General features: G+C 39.9%; 3 protein-coding genes across 6 annotated transcripts in view; 1 reads left to right on the top strand and 2 right to left on the bottom strand.

The window, feature by feature from the left end:
• The first annotated feature begins 528 nt into the window (after positions 1-528).
• Positions 529-4,662, top strand: LOC132699833 (BAG domain-containing protein Samui-like). 2 transcript variants are annotated; one of them, XM_060666753.1, is made up of 5 exons: positions 529-881; positions 2,227-2,447; positions 3,040-3,325; positions 3,381-3,605; positions 3,663-4,662. In XM_060666753.1, the coding sequence occupies exons 2-5, from the start codon at positions 2,424-2,426 to the stop codon at positions 4,436-4,438; spliced, it is 1,311 nt and encodes a 436-aa protein (XP_060522736.1). In that variant the 5' UTR covers positions 529-881; positions 2,227-2,423; the 3' UTR covers positions 4,439-4,662. The 2 variants fall into 2 exon arrangements, with proteins under 2 accessions (XP_060522736.1, XP_060522735.1); XM_060666752.1 differs by lacking the exon at positions 2,227-2,447 and adding an exon at positions 2,876-2,930.
• On the bottom strand, positions 891-2,090 carry LOC132699834 (zinc finger protein 502-like). The gene is made up of 2 exons (XM_060666754.1): positions 1,213-2,090; positions 891-1,159 (listed from the first exon to the last, which is right to left on the bottom strand). The coding sequence occupies exons 1-2, from the start codon at positions 1,920-1,922 to the stop codon at positions 892-894; spliced, it is 978 nt and encodes a 325-aa protein (XP_060522737.1). The 5' UTR covers positions 1,923-2,090; the 3' UTR covers position 891.
• A 6,198-nt stretch (positions 4,663-10,860) lies between the features above and the next one.
• Positions 10,861-24,947, bottom strand: part of LOC132699125 (inactive rhomboid protein 1) — a 51,667-nt gene continuing 37,580 nt past the window's right edge. For 2 of the 3 annotated variants that reach the window (XM_060665645.1, XM_060665643.1), the window contains 9 exons: positions 24,657-24,936; positions 22,710-22,933; positions 22,469-22,648; positions 19,442-19,862; positions 19,347-19,367; positions 17,890-17,978; positions 17,532-17,778; positions 12,652-12,906; positions 10,861-12,591 (listed from right to left, as the gene is read on the bottom strand). In XM_060665645.1, the coding sequence (XP_060521628.1) occupies positions 12,157-12,591; positions 12,652-12,906; positions 17,532-17,778; positions 17,890-17,978; positions 19,347-19,367; positions 19,442-19,862; positions 22,469-22,648; positions 22,710-22,933; positions 24,657-24,936 (2,152 nt within the window). In that variant the 3' untranslated portion in view covers positions 10,861-12,156. The remainder of the gene's footprint in view (positions 12,592-12,651; positions 12,907-17,531; positions 17,779-17,889; positions 17,979-19,346; positions 19,368-19,441; positions 19,863-22,468; positions 22,649-22,709; positions 22,934-24,656; positions 24,937-24,947) is intronic. The other variant, XM_060665644.1, reaches the window with a different exon arrangement.

Genomic DNA, 24,947 nt, shown 5'->3' on the forward strand with positions numbered 1-24,947 from the left:
AGTTTTATAAATTTATGTGTAACTATATTTAATTAATATATGTATTTCGAGATAATACATATAAGCCAAAATTGGTTGCAATAGTATCATTTTTACCCTACCCTACGCTACTTCCCAATAATTATTAAATAAGTACTAACACGATTTAATGTTGACATTAAATGAAAATAACGAGTGATTATCCAAACAAAATGCTATATTAGGTACTCAAAATACTCAAAAGTCCATCAAAACTCGAGTCAGTTTCAGATTATTTCCATGCATTTACATAGTTAACGCGCCGATACAGGACTTCACCTACGTCACGACCAGCGAGAGTTTTCGCATTGCACTTGCGGACAGGTTTGGCGGATTAGGCAATCCTATTAGGTTTACGATTCTTGCGTTATGTGTAACGTCAAACAATTTTATTACGTAGCGAAGCCTCCGTCGATAAATTTTAAAAAATTATAAACTGTACATAATAAATTCAAAGTTAACGAAAACAATTCTTTAATATGCTCTTTTAACCTAAAACGTAATTCCCATGGCGGACATCCAACGGCATCCAATTTGTATCGACGGTTAGTGCCAAAAACAACCCCAAAATGATAACAATGTAACATTAATAACAACCTAAACTGTGCGAAATTATAAAACAAAAATCAAAAACTAACATGTGAATTGATTGCAGTTTCCCTATAGGCAACGCAAAAAGAGAAGAGGAGAACTAACCAATCGCAATTATCTATGGTAACAAATTTAACCTATTCGGTCAATCCTAAAAAATGTTATTTAACGGGAGACATAAGCAAGAGATCAAATCTACGACTTCCTAATATAACTCAACGCATTAACAATAGAACAGCCGTAAACATCTGGGCGATGGTACCAAGAATCAGGTACCCTTTTTTATAAATCCTTCAAAAAACGCATAATGTTGTCGATGCTGACCCTGTAACTTGGATCGATGAGCCTTGTTCGGCTTATGACGTACTCCTCTTCCATATCCAGCACCGTTTCCAGCAGCGACTCCTCGACGTGGCACTCAAAGTGCTTCCGGAGCATTTCTCTCGTGGGAAACTCAAAATTGCACGCGTGGCACACGTACGCTTTGAAAATGTGATTCTGGATGTGCTCTTTAAAAGACTGTTCGTTAGGGAAGAATTCGTTGCACACCCTGGACAAGTTTGAAGCTTTGCAACTGGGAACGTCGCATAAAACTGTACTTACCGGCACTGCGTCTCGTGGATTTTCATATGTTTGTCGAGAGCAGATTTGGAGTTGTAACCGTTTCCGCATTTGTTGCAAAAAACTACCGCGTCCAAGCAAGGAGCGATAAAAAACACCTGTCCGGTTTCAGAAGCAGATTCAGTGTCTGACGCTACAATATTGATATCTCGCCCATTGCAAATGTAAAATTTGCCATTTTTCTCATCCAATCTTTCCTTCCGCTTGGTGATAATTTGGTAGTGTTTGCCCCTACATTTTACAGGCTTCTTCTTTTTTATTTTCCTTTTGTTAGGTACTGCTTTCATGCCGCTGCTCTCCGAAGATGCAGACGGTGAGGTAGATACAGGTTTCATATTTACATTCGCTTTATCTTCTACATCAAGTCTTGTTGAAACGTTTTTGAGACAGTTGGGCACAGATTGATTCTCCTTCGACTCCCAAGAAGTCTCGTCAAACGAGAAATCCAAGTCGACGCTGCTTTTGTCGTCCCTAGTTACGATTTCGTTCGAACAAATCTGATTTTTTAATTTCGGTAAACATGGCCTGCTGCCTCGCCTAAATTTCGACCGTTTGCGAAATACCGGCGACGCGCAAACTTTAATTAGTTGTCTCGCTAATTGGATCTTTGAATGCTGAGTAATATAATGAAAAATTAAACTCCTTTTCATTCGTAAGCGAAAACAGCAAATCTCGCAGCGTACGGTAACCATTTTGACTGTAAAAAGGATTTAAACGTTTTTTTCGAACAAAATTTAAAGGACTCATAGAATAAGATGCTGTTAAAAGAAAAACGGAAATATATGTTATCTATGGTTCGAAGTGCCTCGAGGGCGGTGGGGATTTTGGCAACCCTGTTTTCTTCTATTTAGCGGATTGAAACGCGAATTGTAATCGAACTTTAAAGCGTCCCAGCTTTCTCATTAAGTCCACTTTCATTGCGGCTGAGCTTAAAACCTGTCAAGCCCAACCTTCTTTCTGCCACATTGCGTAATATAATCAAAGCGATACTTTCAGATATTCGTCTCACCTGGCAACGCCGACTCAAGTTTCGCGGAATCGCGACGTAGGTCGTCGCTTGTTAGATTGTTCCAGATGATGTTCGAAGAAAAATTGCTGCAGTACGTGCCAGCGAGAAAATATTAGCAATTTTGTCGAGTGTTACAAGTGTTAAATATTTTCAAGCGTGTCTGGTTTTTTTCGCCCAGACGAAAATGCCGTTTTCCAGATCAGCATTCGTAAGTGGTCCTCGGGCATGGCGGTTGAAACTATTAACCCTACGGTTTTTTAATTAATGGCTTTGTTTTTGCGATATTTTGTTGACGATGCTGATTTTTCCCGTAAGTAGTGCCATGAAACTACATTAAATATTGCTTGTGTGCGGTGTGCAGTTTACCTGTTTTTTGAGGTTATCGAGTTTTGTGTTTTCCCGAGAATAAACTTTACCGAAGGTTGGATATTTGCCAGTGGCGACCGCTCTTGGTACTAGGTTAAAATAAACCGTACGATAAGTGGATTTGCGCGGATTTAATATCCGTTATCTTGGTCCGATTGGTGCAATTTCAGCATCGTCATTACATTAACAAATCGCGATAGCTCTCTGTAGTCTGTCGAGTACTCGAAGCGAGCGCGAAGAGTACATTTTACACTTGTATTTGGTTCGCAGGAATCTGATTAACACTACTTGGTGCCTGCTTCAGCACGCTACGCAACGGTTTTTAGTGAGTATCCTGTGTTTTGCTCATTAACCGGTTGTTGGTGTTGGGACTAATCTTTGGGTGTCGCTTGTTCGCCGCTATTCGTCGTTACATCGCGCGTTTTTCTTTTTAGACCGGGTTCCCGTTCGGTAGAGATGACGATAACCTCCAAACTCACCTCGACGACATTACTCAACGACATCCCGAGTTGAGCGAACACTTCCGGTTCCCCAGGAGACGTCCGGAGAGGCCTTTCGGTACCCGATTCGAGCGATTCGGGTTCCCGTTCGACGAGGAAGACGAGACTCGGCACAGACCACAGTACTCCTCGCCCCCTCCACCGACCAAGGTCGATCGGTGCACTCAAACTGACCCCGAACTACTCGCAGAGGCGGCGCCTGCTACTGACCGACCGAGAAGTGGGCGTGGCCCTTGCCCCCCTCGCTGGCGCGAAACTGTAAGTTGGCGTTTCAGATCGGCCGAAAAACATCCAGCAGAGCAACACGTGCGACTTGGCAAGCGCGCGCGACGCGGCGGATGATCGGCAACAGCGCTCCTACTCCGCCCCGCCCCCTTCGAGCGCCCAACGGTTCGTCACTTCGATCGATATCCCGGTGGGGAGAGAGCCGGACATGCAGGACGGTAACGGGTCGAGGCCCCACACGAGTACCGAGCGGGTAATACCTATCCACGTGGAAGGTAAGTTATACGGGGAGGGGCGAAGCGACGAGGGCGAAGCTCCGCGTCGGATTTCAGGGCGGGACGTGCCGATAGTGCCCAAAAACGTGACGTCGTCGTCGACGTCTGGACCGCCTCCCGAAAGGATATTCACCGATCGTCCTGCCCAGCCGGAGACGATATTCGGACAGCGACCCGAGCAGTTTACCCAGTTCGTGCGCGAGCCAAAATGGCGTCCTCAGTCGGCGTTCGACAGAAAGCCGGGTTTCCCGGAAGACGAGCCCGCGCAGCAGCAGCAGCAACAAGACGCGCCCCCTCAACCGGAGCAGCCTAGCGCGCCGTCGCCGAAACCGCAGCCTCCTTCGCCCATAGATCAAATCCGGGCGATCCAAAAGGACGTCTCCGAATTGCTCCGGCAGGTGGAGCTGTTCGACGGCGCTTACAAGGACAAGAACTACTTGTATTTGGACGAGATGCTGACGCGTAACCTACTGAAGCTCGACGACATCGACACCCAGGGTCAGGACAGTATAAGGAGCGCGCGGAAGGAAGCGGTCAAGTGTATCGAGAAGGCCATCGGGGTGTTGGAGAGTAAGGCCGCCAAGGAGGCGGAGCCGGCGAGCCACGCCCAAGAGAAGCAGGCGGTCGAAGAAGTCGCGCAGAGCGCAGAGACCTCGGATAGGTTAGAGGTGGCAACCGAGGACAGTGGGGAAGTCCGTCCTACGGGAAATGAGGAAGGAGTCGTCAATGACGGTGAGTCGTGCCCGCGTGAAGGGGGCGTGGTCGAACATAAAGCCGAGAAGGAGAAGAAGAAAAAGAAGAAGAAAGATAAGGAAGGCGAGAAGAAGGAATGAGCGCGTCTTAAATTAGGTGTCTTGCCGCTTACCGCGCCCATGGAGTTTTGTTTTTCTATTTTCTATGAAACTGCCCCGCCCGCCCAGTAGGTTTAGTTTTGTTTTCGTTGTTTGTTTATTTTTTTATGTAGGCCGAGGACGATGTTGTTTTCGTTTTTTTTTTTTTGTTCGTTTCTGTCAATTAGCCGCACGCAATAAATTTGCCATACAGCGGGGTGTTTTAATTGGGTGGGAGGGGGATCGTCCTTGCGACTCTAACTTTTTGTGATATGTCATCGATTGTGGTGAATAAAGTATACCTATACTGGCAAATGGGAACGAATTAATACCTGTTAAAAAGTATAGTCCGCCTGGGGCTGCCGGTGGGTGAATTGAGTAGCTCATCAGTAGTTACTGGCGGTCCCAAGCCCGGATAAAGGAGGAGGGTTGGGGCGATATTCCCCGGAAAAAAAACTATAGCCAAAAATTTCGCCAACTTGCCTCGAAGATTGCAAAGAAAAAGGACATTAACATGCATGGAACATACAAGGTCTAAGAACAAAATATACAGAAGTCTTCCAAGAACTGCAAAAGAAAGGAATGGATGTCTGTACCTTAACAGAAACAAAGAAAATGGGTAAATTATATTCACTTCTACAGTGGAGTGGAAAAACATGATAGAGCTAGAAGAGGGGTATCTATCGTAGTACACAAGAATCTCAAGAAACGTATTAAGGCATGGGAAGAAATAGATGAACAAATACTAAAGTTAGAATTACAAATAAATGGACATTACATTATCATCATCGCAGTAAATGCCCCTAGTGAAGATGCCGGCGCACAAAATAAAAACGAATTTTATGAAAAACTTAACGATACATTAATGAACATCAAGGAAGATAATGAAATAGTTATTATGGGAGATCTAAATGCACGTACAGGCAGCAAGGAGGGCGATACAACAGTTGGCAGATATGGCGAACAAGTAACTAATTCCAATGGACAACGCTTAATTGAGCTTTGCCAGGGAATGTCGTTGAAGATTATGAATGGCTTCTTTCCTCATAAAAACATCCACAGGTTCACATGGACACAACCTACTAGAGGGCTTTGCTCAATAATTATGAAACAAAAATCTAGAATAAATAATCTGGACGTAAGGGTATATCGGGGTTTAGAATGCGGCTCAGATCGTCACTTAGTGGTAACAAGACTAGTAGTAAATTACAGAAGAAAAAACAACATAAAAACAGAGGATGGAGGGAAAAAAAATAATAACACACAAGTCGAACGAAGATATAACTTAGACAGTTTTCTACACAATTTTTATACAAACTAAGGTTAAATTTTTATACAAACTAAGGTTAGCTACAACGAGTAAGAAAGGAACAGACAGACTAACCAAAACTATACAACGACATAAAAAGAGATATACACGAGGCAGCAGAAGAAGCCTTGGGCCGCAAAAGGAAAAGGCTTAACAACCCAGAATGGTGGACAAAACAAGTGGAGGATGTAATTAAAGAGAAGAAGAAGGCATATCACCACTGGCTAAACACTAAAAGGGATGAAGATAGAGAGATATATGCAGAACTAAATAAAGAATCAAAAAGACTAGTTGAAAGAAGCAAAAATGAGCGCTGGGAAAAGACATGCGAAGAAGTAGGTAGATTCATGGGCGGCACAACAGTATCGGAAGCATGGAAAATAATAAAGAATCTAAGGAAAATTACAAAGGAGACTAGTAAATTAAACGTAATTGGGGTAGAAACATGGCGAACGTATTATAAAACGCTACTAACTGAAAATAGGCCGAATTCCAAATGGACGGTATAGACATGAACATCGTGTACATAAAATCACAATAACAGAAATTAAAAGAGCCCTAAAGGAATCGAAAAATAAAAAAGCCGCTGGACCCGGAGACATGCCCATATATTACTAGAACTATTAGAAGAACTATTCAATAAATGTATACGCGGAGATCAAATACCCGAGGACTGGAATTTAGGATATATTAGCTCTGTATATAAAAAGGGAGATAAAAATTTGTGTCATAATTACAGAGGCATAACGGTTATTAGCTCAATGGGAAGGTTGTACGGTCGAATACTCAAAAGAAGAATAGAAGACAACTTCCAAGAAATAGAAGAACAAAGCGGTTTTCGAACGGGAAGATCCTGTATAGATAATATATTTGTCTTGCGACAACTAATGGAAAAACGTAGAGCCCACAACTTAACTACCCATTTAGTATTTATAGATCTTGAAAAAGCATGACACGGTAACCTTAAAAAAAATGTTTGAAGTATTAATGACAACCGGACTCAACAATGTATATGTATATATAAAGATGCGACGAGTGTAATCAAGACGGGAGTACATAGATCGAACCGTTTTTCAGTGAACAAAGGATTAAAACAAGGCGGTAACATGTTCCCTACTCTATTCAAAATATATATTCAGGCAGCCCTAAGAGAGTGAAGGGAAAAAATAGCAAGTATGGGGGTAAATTTAGATGACAAATATTTGACGAGCCTCTTTTTTGCAGACGATCAAGTGATTATAGCTTGCGACGAAGACGACGCAGATTACATGCTGAGAAAACTGAAAGAACACTATAAGAATTGGGGACTGAACATGAATATGCAGAAGACTGAATATATGAAAGTAGGGGGAAAACCCGAAGATGAAGATCCTGAACTATACAGTGTGTCCAAGATAAGGATGCACAGCATGGGGATCTCGGAAACTATAAGAGATACAGTGTCGGTTTAATTAGACAAAAGTTGCGCATTTTGATACCGAACAAGATCCCGTTTTACAAATTTGAAAATTCCAAGCCGTTCCGGAAATATCCGAGAAAAACCGAAATATTGCGATTTCGTTTTTATTATTTTTTAAAGCTATTTGAAAAGATATGAAAAAACGGAAAACACTTTTCCATTGGCACTTTTTAATCTCTCCAAATTGACGTTAACAAATTTTCATTACAGCGTTTCGATTCCATGGAACCACCATCAACTTTGATTTTTCTTATGGGACGGAAAAATAGTACACACAGTATTAGGTTGTGCTTTTCATTGCGAATTCAACGATGTACGATACAATATGGTTACTTATGTTTTTATCCAGAAAAATGGATTTTTAATACATTTTAGCATTTAAATGGAGTAGGCCATGACAAAATGACATCCTGTCAATTTCAATGACACATTAATGTTATTTGTCTTTGTTATCAGTCGATCATAAGTTTATTCCTTTAGTTATTGTTTTTGTATTTTTATTGTTGTTGTCTTTTTCTAATTTATTTTGTTCTACAATGGAGGGAGGTAATTTTACAAACGAAGAAAAATGTGATATGCTGTTTTGCTACATCTGATGCCAAAGAAATTGTGTGGAAGCCGAGCGTATGTATTCTAACAAATGCCCAGAGCGGAGACAACCTGACAAGAGTATTTTTCGGCGTTTGTTATTTAATCTGAAAGAATATGGATCATTTAAGAAGCCTGCATTATCCCGACAAAAACCTTCCAATGAAGAAAACCAATACATTGTTCTACAATCTGTTATCGAAAATCCACAAACTTCTACCAGAGAAATTAAAGACCAGAATGGGGTAGCTAAATCTACAGCTCAGTTTATTTTAAGGAAAAATGAATTTAAGCCTTACAAATTCAGAATATGTCAAGGATTAAAACCGGGTGACGACGAACGACGTAGACATTTTTGTGAGTGGTATACCAGGATGTGTGATGAGAGTTTTAATTTTCCATATAAAGTGATTTGGTCTGATGAAAGTATGGTGACCAATAACGGTATTTATAACAGGCGCAATACACACTATTGGTCGCAACAAAATCCACGTGTTAATAGACTATCCAGACATCAAGTTCGCTTTGGGTTTAATATTTGGTGTGGGATTTTTGGTAGCAAGATTATAGGCCCTATTTTCTATAATAATTCCTTAATTTCCGAGCGGTACCTTGACATCTTGAGGCACGATTTAGAAGATGCCTTAGATGATTTACCGCTAGGCGCTGTGCAAGGCTGCTGGTTCCAACAAGATGGTGCCCCAGCCCATAACTCCAGAGAAGTTCGCCAATATTTAACTGAACGGTTTGATGGAAAATACATTGGGACTTACAGTGAAACACCTTGGCCTCCAAGGTCCCCGGACTTAACTCCCTTGGACTTTTTCTTATGGGGCTACATAAAAAATGAGGTATTCAAAGAATGTTTTGACAACGAGGAACAATTACGTCAATCAGTACGAGCAGCGTTTAATAAAATTACTCCTGAAATGTTAAGTCGTGTTTTGGAGTCTACCGTGAGACGGGCGTACTTATGCCTAGAAAATGGAGGTCATTTATTCGAACATTTGTTATAGAATTTGTTTTTCATTAACTTGTTGGATTTAGTTGTTATGTTAAATGAACAGTTAGAGTTAGTAAATAAATAAACACATTAACTCGAACTTGTCAACCATTTTCTTTTGCCTTTCATCGTTCGGATCTCATGGCCTACTACAATAAAATACTAGAAATGTATTAAAAAGCCATTTTTCTGGATAAAAACATAAGTAACCGTATTGTATCGTACATCGTTGAATTCGCAATGAAAAGCACAACCTAATACTGTGTGTACTTTTTTTCCGTCCCATAAGAAAAATCAAAGTTGATGGTGGTTCCATGGAATCGAAACGCTGTAATGAAAATTTGTTAACGTCAATTTGGAGAGATTAAAAAGTGCCAATGGAAAAGTGTTTTCCGTTTTTTCATATCTTTTCAAATAGCTTTAAAAAATAATAAAAACGAAATCGCAATATTTCGGTTTTTCTCGGATATTTCCGGAACGGCTTGGAATTTTCAAATTTGTAAAACGGGATCTTGTTCGGTATTAAAATGCGCAACTTTTGTCTAATTTAACCGACACTGTATCTCTTATAGTTTCCGAGATCCCCATGCTGTGCATCCTTATCTTGGACACACTGTATATTAGAAAAATAAAAAGAGCTACAAATTATAAGTACTTGGGAAGTGTCATAACGGAAGAAGGTAATTCAAAAACAGACATTCAGCAGGGGAGAAGAGCAACTCAAGCGCTTAATACCTTGTTGTGGTCCAACGGTATTAAAAGAGGTGCGAAAATTAGAATATATGAAGCAGTTGTGGAACCCATCTTAACGTACGGCGCAGAATGCTGGCAAATGACGAAGAACGACAAGAAAGTTATCGACACAGTAGAAATGGATTTCTTGAGAAGAGTATGCCAAGTGTCGAGAGTAGAACACGTCAGGGATGAAGAAATACGAAGAGGAACAGGGAGAATACACTGACCGAACAGAAACTGGACAACTTATATGGTATGGGCACGTACAGAGAATGAACGACGAGAGTTGGCCAAAAAGAGCACTAAAACATACCCCCAAAAACAGAAGGAAAAAAGGAAGACCTATGACTTCGTGGAACGATGGTATAAGAAATATAAAGAAGGACAGAGCAATTAAAGAAGAAGAATGGAGGAATAAAGATAAATGGCGGTCGAAATGTGGGATGCGGCAGACGCTGTAGGAACCCCACTGGATATATATAAAAAGGATATACTCATACTTAGTTAAAGGTTTCCTTTAAAACCAATTGAATATTTCTTAAGATAGTTCAAAGTGTCAATATATTAGTTATTAGTTAAAAATTTCCACAGGCTGCTGTAATACTTTTTACAAAACTTCTGGATTCTTCCTGCGTCGGTTTTTGCTGAGCCGAACTTGCCGACGTTTCGCCTGTTCGTTCCTGTTGGCTTCTTCAGAGCTGAAATAGTTTCAGTCAAGCTCTGAAGAAGCCAACAGGATGATTGGCGAAACGTCAGCAAAAACCGACGCAGGAGGAATCCAGAAGTTTTGTAAAAAGTACCTATAGATTTGTACTGCGAAAAATTATGAACTCACTGTTCATATTTATTTATTATTTATTGCCTTGATGTTTCTTCAAACCACCTTTATTTTTTTATAACTTGTAATTAACTCCTTAAGTGCATTAGTTCACATTAGATCACAGACTGAGTTCATTAAAATTATTTATTTTTGGCTTTCCCTGATCATATAATTTCCTTGTTAATATCCCCTAGACGTGGTCTATCGGATTTAGATCTGGACTAACTGCTGGCCATTCTAATAACTGGATACCAAGGTCTTTAAACCACTATTCTGCAGTTGCAGTTTTGTTTTCGTCTTAAGTCGGCGTAATGTATGGTAGAAAGCAATCCCGTAACGCTATTTATTACATATATTAAGCAAATATATCTTCTGGCGGATGCGTTGGGTTTAAATTTTTAGTAGATTTTAGAATTGCAGTTCCATTAACTCTTAATGTCCATAACGATAGTGTATGGGCTTTTAATGGCGCATGGATAAGGGGGGGGTGGGGGGGGGAGAACTGATAGAAAATAAAGTAAAACACATCGTGCCGTTAGTGTAAGGAGTATAATTCATTTGTAATTTTTACAAAAATTAAGTTCACATTTCACACCTAAATCAAAGAAGGTACTCATACTTACTGCACTAGTATATACATATTTTTTATAGTTCATCCATATCTATTTTTATTATACACTGTTTATAATAATGAAAATATTTTTTCAATAATTTATGTCCTTTAGAACACCCAAACAAGACAATGGAATAAACATTTACATGATTTTTTATATTCATTTTTTGGGGAGCATACCTCAACACAAAAAAGGGCGACCGTGCCGTCGACTGTCATGGCGGTCTCGGCTTTCCTCGAGTACTTGTAATTATGTAATTTGATATCGGTATTGATATAAAAATTGTGCATTGTTATAATATCATACGAAACGACAACCCAACATACTGCCTATCGAAAATGGTTAAGGCGTTGGGCACCCCAGCGCTGACGGTGAACAAAGTGCGAATTATCTGTGATGAAGTATGCCACAGACATGTACAGTTTATATTAAAGCTAAAATCGGTAATGTAATGTTGTGGGGGCGGGGTCAGGGAGGGAGAGCACATTTTATCATATTATATTTTTCGAAAAACAAGCGCTTCACGTCGGCAACCAAGGCTGCGGGCCCGAATGTTTCGTTGCGAATGAAAAACGAGAGTATAACCTCCATTACTGCGACGTGACGTCGGGAAATAAATCCATATTACGCGTATATATAATATTAAGATCTTTACTTCGGGGATATCTTAATTTTTATCACATGGTTTCAACGTCCTTCCACAATGGTAGATTACGATAGATAGCACAGTTGTCCTATATTAAAGTACACTATCGAGGAATTTATCACATAACTATACAAGAACGGCGCGTGGAGTGTGTGTCCCAGGTTAACGTTTGGGGGGGGGGTCTTTCTTCTCCCGTCGTGAAAAAAATATGGAAAGCGTACGGGGTCGGCTTTACGACGATATCCGAATGATGTTATTTTGGCGGATGCGCCGGGCGTAAGTACGGCTGGCGCATAGGCGTTTCCGATTAAATTATAAATATCAGTAAAGCGACGGTCTTTTACATCGAAGGCAAGAGACGGGTGAACTTGTGGCGGATGCGCCGGCGACGAAAAATTAATACGTTTTCGAAGCGCGACCCCGTGTGCGTGTGCTAAAAGTCAGTCGGTAGAGCGCGGTGGGCGGGCACCGTGTCGCGTGAAACGACGGGAGGTGGGGGCGGGGAGACAACGATTAAATACACGGTTACGAACCGTATTCTTTTTCGTCATACCACCGGCTCCTCGCGCTTGAAATTTATGTTCTGGGACGCGCAAAAGTCCCTCGTCAACGGTAAACAATTGAAGTACGAGCACACCCTGCAATCGTACACGGGTATGATGTAAAAGAGGAGGACGAGACAGACGAACAGGGTGCCGGCCGCGATCAGACACACCCATATGAGGAATACCTTCTTGTGACGGTCATAAGGGCCGAACGAGACGAACGGGAGTAGGGCGTACGAGAGAAGGAACCCGAAAGCGAACCCGAAGAGGTGTGCGAAATTATCGACCCACGGCAGCAGACCGACGACGAAGAGTGCGGCGGTGACGGCGAGCAATTTGCACAGCGCCTGGTTCGGGTGTTTGAGCATGGGACGCGCGTTCAGCACCTCCACCACGAGGCAGGCGAGCAGGCCGAATTGGGAACCCGCAGGACCCACCTGAAAAGCGAACAAAAGTGAATTTCATCGTTGAGAAAACGCCCCCGCGTTGCGACTTACGTCTGCCCGATAGGGGACGAATATAGCGCTGGCCAAATTGCCTGCCACGCCCGAACCTATATAAATAATGGCGATACGTAAAGAGCCGGTCAGTTTCTCCAAGTCGCGCATCAGGAAATGCTGGACCAGGACGGTGATGAGCAGCTGCAAAACGCCCGCGTGCAAAAACAGGGACGTCCACAGGCGGTAGAATTGGTCAGGCACGTCGGGCAGGTAGAACGGGATCATGCCGCAGACGTCGTTCAAGCACGACACCTGGGAAAAAGATTTTTTTTTTCCAAATTGACATTTGAGATACGGCCAATTCGGGAACGCAAGTATAAAGTTTCAAGAACCCCTGCACTTTATGTTATCGTCGGTATACAAGAGCAAATTTTCTAGAATTCAATTTGTAACAGTAAAATGTTCAAAACATTATATATTTTGTAAGTAGATTTTTTGCAATTGTTTAATGTAAAATAAAATTACAAGAGAAAATGACCAAAAGGTTCCAACTTCGTCCTTGCGCCACGTATTATCCCAAAAGAGGAAATCATTTCAGTCAGTCTATCCTAAACAAATTGCCATCTTCAGCAGCCAATGAGATTTGATTTGAAACCGCAAAAATCCTTAAAAAATCAACGAATCGCGCTAAAATCTCTAAAATCCAATCCAGACATCGTGATCCTAAAAGGAGATAAAGGAAATGCTACGGTAGTCATGAATATCAGGAAAAGATTCAAGATATTCTTACAGACGGATCATATCGTCAACTTAAAAGAGATCCTAGGCCATCTATGAATCGCAACCTTAAATCTGTTATTAAGGCTTCTTCTCTGTCAGGCTCCGTGAAAAAATCTCACGACTCTAAAATTCCTCGTCTCTACAGACTCCCAAAGATTCACAAACCAGGATTACCCCGTCGACCTATTGTCAGCACCATTGGTTCGCCAACATATTCTCTAGCAAAATATCTAGATTCCTTATTAAAACCCCTTACAGGGAAAACTGACAGTTTCGTCCTTAATTCCTTTCACTTCATTGAACAATTAAAAAGTATTATATTAGATAAACAAGATGTTCTAATTAGTTTCGACGTAGAAACCATCTTTACCAAAGTTCCTATTCCTGAAACTCTCGACATCATTTTCGATATATTAAAATCCGAGAATCTGGAACCAAACCTACTCACCTTAATTGAAAAATACTTATCGGGAATATATTTTTCTTTTCAAACAAACGTGGGGAACAGCTATGGGTTCTCTCTATCACCAGTCATCGCGAATATATTTATGGAAGCCTTTGAGAAGAAAGCTCTCTACACCTTTCATCTAATACCAAAATTATGGAAACGGTACGTCGATAATACTTTTGTTATTTGGCCTCATCGTCAAGAAACCCTAGTAGATTTTCTTAGACACTTAACATACGTTTTACCATTGAGTTGGAAACTAATAATGACCTTCCATTCTTAGATATTCTTGTCAATAGAAAATCAGACCTAACATTGGGTCATTGTGTTTACAGAAAACCTACGCTCTACCTGTCACCAATTTCATTACCTCATTACCGCCCCCCTCAAACAATATATAAGCAGGTACAGGGTAAAATACGAGCCAGTTTCAGCAAAAATCGACGCAGGGGGAATCCAGAAGTTTTGTAAAAAGTAAAAATGACCAAGTTCTCCTGATACCATTGCTTCGAAACTCCGAATACATGACTGCCTTTTTTTTATTTATCGTTCAAGTTTCACCTATAGGAATTATAACACATAACTTCTTAGAAGAAGTCATCGTACGTTCGATGTATAGTGCAATAGAACGAGCCAAAAGGTATATCCCTGTTTGTTAAGGATTAAATAACATTTTTCGGTAATTTTATATTTTTTTTCCTTTGAGTTGACCTTTTATTATTTATATTTATTATTTTATTTTCGCGCTGTGTTGTGGTCCTTACCACCCTCCAGACAATACCACTAAGAAGACCCGGCCGGGCAGACGACGACGTGGGAAACCATCAAGGCGGGTGATTAACCGTTTCGGGTGTTGTATGTCCTACCGTTTTCTTGCCGCCCTTTCCCGTTTAAGTTTTGAGGGTGATTTACAACCACTTTCCCCAACCCTTTACACTGTCTTTTGCTTAAATGACTGGACAACAATTACGACAGTAGCACAATCCAAGAGAGGAAAAAATGAAATTTCAAGTGCGAAGTGCGTATAATGTTCACCAGCTGACGTACAATGACTTTATCAATCTTAAAGAACTCAGGAAATCAACATTAAAAAATGCTATTCGAGATGAAAGTGGTCAAAGAGTAAAATGGCTGAAGGTCAAACAACTCCGATATGAAAAAGGAACAAAAAATTTGATATTGTTCAGATACAATTACGATGAAGAAGACAAAGTTCTAAATGTAAGAGCAAAAGTAAAGGGTAGATCCAGTAGTACGCCGAAAGAATCATATTTCAAAAAGTGCTACTCAAAACGATTGCGAATATCCAAAAACAAAAAGGATGACTGAGTTAAATTTTGCCGAACTGGAGTTATTCCTAATGAGTATCATGTAATAATTCCATAAGACACAAAGCAATGAAGAAGTATTGCTGACTCGAAATTGCTGACGTTTCGCCAATCATCCTGTTGGCTTCTTCAGAGCTTGACTAAAACTGGTTTGTATTTTACTCTGCTTATATATTGTTTGAGGGGGCGGAGCTAACGGAGGTGACATGACATTAAGTCGCCGTTAAGGTTGTTATTGTTGTCTATAGAAGAAAGATGTTGAGAGATTGGCAAAGTGATGTTTTGAATGTAAGGAATAACAACAGTGGCAAGTGTGGGGTGGGTGAAACGCTTAATATCTCTAATGCGGAAATTATTAGAGAGTAGAGCAAATGTAAGGCGTAAACACCGTCTCGGATGACTTATTCCCATATTGGTGACAGGTAGAGACTTGAGTCGCGGTTAAGTTTGTTAGTTTGTTTATAGATTTCTGCAGACTCTCGGATTTTTCGTTGGTAGAAGAAGTGATTACATGCAAGAATTTTAGTTTTATCGAATAAAATTTTATGTCCAGTTTCATGAGTGTGTTCGGCAACAGCTGATGAGTTCATTTGTCTTAGTCGTAAATCTCTTTCGTGTTCTTTGAGTCTAGTTGATATTTTTCGTCTGGTTTCTCCAATGTATTCTTTGGCATGGAATGCTGTAAACTCCTGGCATCTCAAATGGACGGACCGAAGATGTTGAGAGATTTTTGGACAACTGGTAACATCTGGTTTTGACGTTATACTTCTTTAGAACTTTTGATATGTGGTCAGTGATGTTTTAAATGTAAGAAAGGACTACAGTGGCAAGTGTAGGATTGCTTTCGGCCTCATTGCTATTGGAAGGTTGTGGTGAAGGGTGTTTTTTGATGGAACGTTTAATATCTTTAATGTGGAAATTATTAGAGAGAAGAGCAGAGGTAAGGTGTTTTAATTCTGGGTTCAGTGCCTCGGGCTGAGATATTTTTATGGCTCTGTAAACAAGAGAATTGATAACCGATGATTTTTGTTCCGGATGGTGATGTGACCATGTATTAAGGTATTGGTCCGTGTGCATTCTATTCTATTCATAAGAATATTTAAGAATGGAAGGTTATTATTAGTTTCCCACTAAACTAACCAAAATAAACTTACAAGAAATAATTGAATTTTATATTTGTTCATAAATCTTCAAATATCAATAGCTGTTAATATCGGACTTGGTCACTTTCTCTTGTATACCGACGATATACTGTCTGTCGTTTTACCTTATTCCTTAGTCAACGCTATCTACGACGAAATAACACTCCCGTTACTAAAGTTTGAAGTGTAGGCGCAGTTATAAGTAGCAAAACGATAAGTTACGAAAATAACAAATATAGTGGGTTATGATTTAGAAAAAAATGAGGGACAAGTATGTTTCAAAATATTTATTATGATTAAGTAGGATTTTGTTTGTTTGTTTGTTTGTTTTTGTTGAAATGGGAGCTGCCGAAGTTGCCCAATGATCCAATGTGAGCAAGAAACATGTGGGACAAAAATAGTTTCATTGATTTTGAATGTGTAAATTTAGATTTTTAAAAATAGAATTCTCTTCTCATTAAAAAAATAGTTTTGTTTTTTACTCCTACCTCCAACTTGATACTGTGGTATCAATATTTCTATTTTCAAATATTAAAAAATGAACCCTGCCAAATTCGAAGCCAGTGTAATATTTCCATTTGTTTATATTTGATGCATCATCCATTAACGGAAATCTTCAATTGTCTTTTGTTAGAAAACTAGACTGTTCCAATTTTGGAGTCAACAAATCCGTCATTAAGTCATGGATTTTAGTTTTTCTTTGCTATTTGTTGTAGTGTACCTTTTTCACTTTTTATGTCCTTAAAAGTAATATAATATCATAGATTAATGAAAACGAATGTTTTTGCATTTTGAATTAAAATCCATAAGCTTGTATAGTATTCTATAGTTGTTACATATTTGAATAAGTACTTTGATGGTAAATTTTTGTGGCAGAGGCATTTATAGTTTCCTTTTAGATTTTTCAAACATGCACAATATTCAATTTAATCCGGTTTGGCGATCATGCCACTGCGGGAGTCCTAAAACCTTTTTTCAATGTGTGGGATGGATACAATTCAAGAATTTGTTAGATCACTAACATTATTTTTAAATTAAAAGGGGTCGACCATAAAAAATATTGAGCATTTCCTATTGAGGTGAAGACAAGTTTTTCCTTTAAATAACGAAAGAAACCCAGACCGAATCGAACCTTTTATGGAGGGTGAAATCTCATAAGTCCCTAATTGCAATGTATACTATATTCCATGTAATTTTCTCAAATAAAACTTATGCGTGAGTGATGGGATGGGCACAGACCTGCGAACACAGCGACGCTTCCTCGTGGAATGTCCCCCGGACGAAGTCGCAGTACTCTCTCGTCGTGATGCGACACTGGCCGTGGATTCCTATGCAACACGGGTGGCCAATCACCTCGCAGACCATGTGCTCTGCCGGTTTGTCCCTGCTGCTGCCTTTTTCTCGCCTCGCCTTGCGACATATCGGCCACTTGGTGATGTCGTCGGGCCACTCGTACGGGTGGACGCTGGCCGGAGCGTCGCAGTACCTGCGCACAAATAAACAGTAGCATTTTAAATGTGCTGTGATAACGGTTGAATCAAAACAATTTCAATTTTGGTTAGTTTTAGAATTATTTAAATCTGACATGTCCACTTACTTAGGATCGAGACCGCAAACAGAGCCCGATATCCTCCCGCCGGGCCCCGCGTCTCCCGACGTCCACTTTTTCCACTTGGATATTATTTTCTACAATACAGTATCCATGATTAGGTAACCTCGCGTTTATCCAACATAAACAGGACGTGGCTCACTCGCGTGTGCGGCGGTTTGATGCTCTGCCATTGAACCCACCAATCTCGATACTCTACGCATGTCACTGAGGTTTTATTTTAAGGCAGTTTTACACTGACGATAAAATCATGAAATAATTAATGAATTTCTTCATGAAGTTGCTGACTAAATACACTGGCTTTACTTTGGGAAGGAGCTTCGTCAATTTATTTGCAGTTAACAGTCAAAATGTTATTTAATAGTTCAACCGACATATGGTATTTTGAGGTTATGTTGGACTATTTTTGTTTATAATTTTTTGCTGCCTTATATCGGAAGGTGGTAGAAAGGGGGCTTAAAATTGTGTTTTAAGGGGACTCTGAACAGGAAAGCATTGATAAAATATTGATTCTTGTGAAAGTCCAGATAGAAAAAATGAACACAAATTTTGTACAGCTCAGTCAACTATTTTCTTATTTGTACCAAAATTTTGTAAAATGGTATATGATGGATGCTTTTAAGAGTGAATTTCTACAACTAAACCAATTTACTTTACTGTTTGAGGAGTCTAATTATAATTATATTGTTGGTGGGGTTAGTCTAGTATTTTCCGAGCAAATCCAGTTACTTACTTTACGCATTGTAAAACATTATGTCAGTGTTAAGTCAGTCTGAAGTTCACTGAAAATTGTTCTGGCCTAATAGATATACAAAATATCTTGTATACTGATATGCTCTAAATAGATGTAATGTACTGAACAGCTTTTAATTCTTTGCAAAACCAAAAATTGTGTTTTTTTGAGAAACTTTTATTTCTAAATTAATCGAGTGATTTTTTTTTTGATGTATAAAATTATACTGCCCACCTTTGCAGTTACTCTTTATTTATACTAAATTGCATTTGCATATCCTTTTTGCTATTGGTAAAAGATATTTCAATAATGTTCACAAATGTTGCATCCGTTTCCTTCGGAGGGTGATAGATTCGTTCAATGCCTTCTAATTAAAGTACCTTTGAGGTTATGAAAAAAAGTTCAGAAAATGGCCGAATGATCCTAGTAGTCTTGGCCAATAGAAGTGAAGGAAAAAGAAGAGCCTTTGTTTTTGATTCATATTACATAGATGGCATTACCGAATTGAAGAACTGGGTGAATTTGTGCGACGAGAATTTAATATCGGACTAGTGTATTACACTCGTGATATTGGATGGTCAACCAACTTCATAAATTAATTCATGACGAAATTGTCGGTGCAAAACTGATATTAGAGGTTATATTTTTAAAAGGTGGTGATCAGACCGCCGCTCGCTAGAGATACGCCCAACAACGTTCGACGACAACATACCATAGGTCTCAGTCCTCTCAACTGACGTAAGCGATAAAACAAAAGGCAAATGTAGACTCCGCGTGGCGACAAACGCACTATCAAAAAGTACTCACCGAACAATCGGCCTGCGAAGACTGCACGCAGCCGGAATCGTCGTTCCGGATGCAGCAGGCGGTCTCCTTTTCTTTCTTCCTGATCTTCTCGATCTGCTGGGTGATCTTGTCGTCGTTTCTCATGCACGGAGCGAACTTGGCGCCCAAGTGGATGAGGTCAGCGGCCCGAGGACCGAACCAAAAATTGGCTGGTTCCGTGTAGTCGACCTGTTGTAAGCTGAGGCTCGTCACGAGCACCTGACCCGATTTGGCCTGAAGGTTAACGCCGAACGGTCCGAAACCATAGCAGGCGATCGATATGAGAAGGACGAGCACTTGGACCGTCGTCACCCAATAGGTGAACAACGGCCGATGATCGTCCATGTCGTCTAGTTGGCGCCTTACGTCACTGTCGGTTATCACCGAACGTCGGTACGTACGTCTACGAAAACAGAGGACGTTACTGCTATAGATTATTCAAACTAACATCGGTTACATATGCATCGTTGGTTTGGCTGGTTGGTAGACCCATACAGATATTAGATAATAATGTACTGACCCTACTAAGTTAAAAAATTATGCGCCTCTAGTCGCTATGCGCATGTCTATATAGTTTGTCTTTCTAAAGAGCGATAGCACCACATGGTGTTATTGTTAGAAAGGCAGTTGCAGTGGCAGATTGATTTTAGTTAGGACCTCTATCAGATCTATTTTGTTTCAACAATGATATGATCGTGGTTAAATAACAATTTTGGTAGAACTTTAAACTAGGGGTATGTAAAATCGTATTCTGTTTCTTTCATCTTAACAATAACACTTTTTAAACAAGACAGTAACCAACACTTCTGATGAACTGGGCAATTGATTCCTGGGCCTCTGGTCGGATTCACTTTTAACGATTTTTTGCTAGAACCAAAGAAGAATGTGAACCTGTGAACATAACCTACCACAAGAAAGGTTCCATAAAATGTAGAAAGCGATTGAAATTAGTGTCGGTTAATGTAAAATAGTGTTTTGTATATTTGTTATCTTAGTGATAGAGGCGCAGTGCCTATAAATTTGGGAAATAGTGTTCGTTTTAATTATGGCAGCTTTCCAGTTTATGAAGAAAAAATGACCAGCAGTCTTGACCAATAGAAGCAAAAGAAGAAGAAGAATCTATCATAGATAATCTACGTCCTAAGCGTGTTTCTTGGTTTTCTTGTAACGATAAGTAAACTGTTCGCGAAAATTAGTTTGCTTCTGTCGAAATATGCCCTAAGATTCTGTATTCTGTATCATCTGTAAAAAATGTAACATATCTGAAGGGACAATGCTACTTACAGCATGTTGACTAATTACTTAATATAAATGCTGTAAAGTGTTAACCACCAGGATCATAGAAATTGAAACTGATAAAAACCAAGAATGTACCGTGTATTCATCGTGGAGCTTGCATAATGGCATTGTTAAATTTTGAGAAACATTATAGATTGTTAGCCATAATTGTTACTTCGTAACAATATTTAAATTAGCCTTTTGCCCGGGTTTTCTAAAATATTTCAGATGGCTATTTGCAAAAGACTCTTAGCAGCATGGTAATGTAGCTAATAAATCAACATAAAGGGCTATATTTCAATTTATTAAAACAATTTTAAAACACTTGGGGGGCGAAAGAATAGCTTTAGGTGCGTGTTATAGTTATTGCTCAAAAAATTGGATCTATACGGTGTAAGAGGTAATGTTCTAAAATTGTTTGAATCATAATTAATAGGAAGGAAACAACAAGTAAGAATAACCCAAAATGGCAGTAGTTATTTTTGGGATATTAAGGAAAATAGTCTGGGCAAAGTACAAGGTCCAATTTTATTTATCATTTTTGTGAACGACTTGTATTTCGTAACACAGTCAGAAGAAGAGAGCATAATATGCTATCCGGATGATACCAACCTGCTTGTATGTGGAAATAATCTCACTGAGGTTAGTGATAAAAGCCACGATATTTTTACAAGGGTTTATGACTGGTTTCTAGGAAATAAATTGATATTAAGCAAAGAGAAAACAAATTTAATTATGTTTAGAACTAAATCATGTAGAGTTGAAATACCATTAGGAATAGGGATAGGTAAAGAAAATATTAGTATTGTAAATAGCACTAAATTATTAGGTTTACAAATTGACGAATTTGTTATGGAATTAGAGTCGTTGCAAATTATAATTAATAAGGAAACTTTTAAAATTATGTACTTTGCAAACTTTCAGTCGCGCATGAGGTAATGGGGGGGGGGGGGGGTAGTGGTTAACTACAGAAAATTTTCGATGTTCAAAAGAGGACTCTTCGCACTGTCAAAAAAATGCAATTTAGTGGGAGCTGCAGAGGGGTGTTCAAGGTTGAAGGTATTTTTACTGTTTATGCTTTATCGAAAGGACTTCGAACTACAGATATTTCACAGATATAATACCAGAACCCTAAATGTAAACTACCCTATTCGCCGTTTAACCTTATTTGAAAGGAGTCCTTATTACATGTGCCTAAGATTGTATAATAAATTACCAAATGAAATAAAAACAATTGCAAATCTAAAAATCTTTAAATACACAATAAAAAAGTTTATAAAAATAAAAATATTTAAATAATTGTTTCGAGGAATTGAATTTGAAACTGCCGCGTGAACATCGATTTAATTGACCTAGTCTGGGGTACATTCGAATGAATGAAGACAATTGAATAATTTCGAACGATTCAAACAAAAAAAAATCCGATCGGATCCAAGGTGTTATAAAATAAGCGAGATTTCACTTCCTGTAAGATATATAACGTCATTAAAACATCCATTTATTGTTTAACCATTGAATTTGGTTGTGGTTATGATTTAGTTAGGCACAAGTAGGGTTTTTATGACGACCAAATTATATAATGACATTTGCATACCCTGTACACACCTATCGCTTAGTATAGGGAACTCATCCAGAAAATTATATTTTAGTGTTAATCATAACGCGCGATATTGCTCATTACTACAAAAATTACTCATCTTTACTTATCTTCTTCTCATGAATAAAACTTACCCGAACAGTCTCCCGACCCAACCCATCCCGTACATTCTTCTATCCGAATTGTCTAGGACGTGGTCCAGAGTATTCGACAGGATCCTCGATATACCGATGCTGGGCCTTTGCTCTCCATGTCTCAGTACCACGTCCTCGTGATCCCTTCTCCAACCACCTGGAGGTATGTTCGCCGAATATCTGCGGACGTTAAACTCAGATCTTAGAATTTGAGCCACGCCCACCGCCTCCAAAGGTTTACCTTCTGTGGACGTGGTCGGCGACGATGCCATCGTCTATCCTCAACCTCGCGCCTCTGTCTACCGCGTCGGCGCCGCCCATGTCTGCCGGGGGTTTCTCGAAAAACGCTCGCTCCTCGTCCGGGGTGCTGACCACGTCACGAGCGGCAACAGGGGGTATTTCGGAAGGGTAGCTCCGGGACCACGACGATGTGGGCGTGGTCCGTTGGCGGTGGCGTGTCAAGGTCTGAAAGCGACGCAATAATAATAATACTTTGTTGCCAACCAAATCATTATGTCATCAGCAATGTCACAAAGGGTGAATTGAATACTTGGAAACAAGCAACACAAGATTATGTTTAAAATACAATTAAAATGGAACTTTGCAAACACTTACATCACAAAATTAAAATTATAGAACCATTTGTCAAGGAGCCATTTATAAATATACTCTTCTCTCATTCTAAATGCTTTTATTGCCATATAGTAGGGGCCCTTTTTTAAAAAAAGCAGACGTACGAATGGTGTTGAACTTCTAGCAAGCATATCTTCTGAATGAAGGTTCTGGTTGATTGCAAACAAGTGTTGATATTTTTCTTTACAACCATGACCGACGACAAGAAATATAAAGGAGGTAGTATGGCTAAAGTATGGTAGAGGAGCTCCAGAAGAACAGACCATTTATAATCCCAAAAATTTGATTTTCCCTATAGCTGTTATAGTTTGCCTATGATTGAGCATAACATTTACTGAGTCAGATGTGCTGATGCAGACCTATCTGCATTTGCTAAGAAAAGATTATTCCAACTTCTCCACTCAGAATTTGCCTAAAAACTTGTACGTTATGACAGATGATCTGCAGAAGAACAGCCCATAAGACAGTGAATCCACTTGTAATCCCAATGTAATTATGCAGACCTATCTGCATTTCCAAGTTCCCCGCTCAGAATTTGACTAAAAATTTGTACGTTATGTACGTTATCGTAGAGGAGCTCCAGAAGAACAGCTCATAAGACAGCGAATCCACTTGTAATCCGGAAAATTTGATTTTCTCTGTTATAATTTGCCTATGATTGAGCATAACATATACTGAGTCCGATGTGCTGATGCAGACCTATCTACATTTGTTAATAAAACATTATTCCAAGTTCCCAATTCAGAATTTCACCGTCAAAATTCAAGGCGTGAGAAATATCTCCGAAAACATCCGATTGCTCCCAAATCCGTGCGGTAAAATCCCGGAAATGGCCGAAGTGATTGGGAATTATGGGAAACGAAACTGACGTGGTAAAGTGACGCTTCCCGCACGCTAGATCGATGGGTAATTAGATATTTTACAGACGGGAGTAGAAGAACACCTTTAAGTGTTAGGGTTGAAGAACATAAGAATTATTTTTCAAAGAAACTTCCACAGGTCAGAGGGAATAAAGACCAAGGATTGTGAAAAATGGAGTAAGTGCGTCGAACATGTGATTAAAATAGAAGAAATAATGCGAGAAGCTAATAAGACGCTAGAAAATGCCCCTGCGTCAGTTGTCGATGAACTGAACTTGCCTGTTTCAGTTAAACTCTGAAGAAACCAACAGGATGATTGGCGAAACGTCAGCAAGGGGGGACGCAGAAGATTTGTAAATAGTAACATAGAAAAGACACAATGAGACGAGAAAAGTTGGGAATCCCTAAATATGTATCGACCAAACAACATCTATCTGATATTTGCTATCTGGTAATCTTTACTAGAACCTTTAATAGAGCGCACCAATGTTGGACGTCCTAGCGGGACAACCTCACCCTGTTGTCTACCATAGAAGCCCCGTAGCCTCGGAACTGACATTAGCCTGCACTTGTTAACGGGCGAATATTTCGAAAAGCAATCAAACACGTTGCAAAAACTTAAAAGGCCATCCCGAAATGTTTTTCTATACACCGATAGAGGCCGTGTGCGGGTTCGACGGAGGTCGAAGACTTACGGTGACCATGTAGCTGAGTCCGTTCCACGTCATTCTCGCTACCGAGTCCTTTCTGCGCAGACCGATCGTTTGCGGCGCCCCTGCCGCCCTCTCGAAACCGTCGGCAGCGTCTCCGTCGCCCGTACCCAACGGAAGAACGTCGGGGCGACCTGGCATGCGAGGTGGCGGTGCTCTGGAAGTCGTTGCGGCCTGATCGGTGACGTCAGAGGCGGCGCGTGCATGCTGAGACCGCGGACGGTAACTGGGCTTGCAGAATTCGTCCTTTAACGGTCCCATGGTCCTGCGAAGTTT

Source organism: Cylas formicarius, unplaced genomic scaffold, assembly GCF_029955315.1.
Source record: "Cylas formicarius isolate icCylForm1 unplaced genomic scaffold, icCylForm1.1 PGA_scaffold_3__17_contigs__length_32017465, whole genome shotgun sequence".
Taxonomy (NCBI): domain Eukaryota; kingdom Metazoa; phylum Arthropoda; class Insecta; order Coleoptera; family Brentidae; genus Cylas; species Cylas formicarius.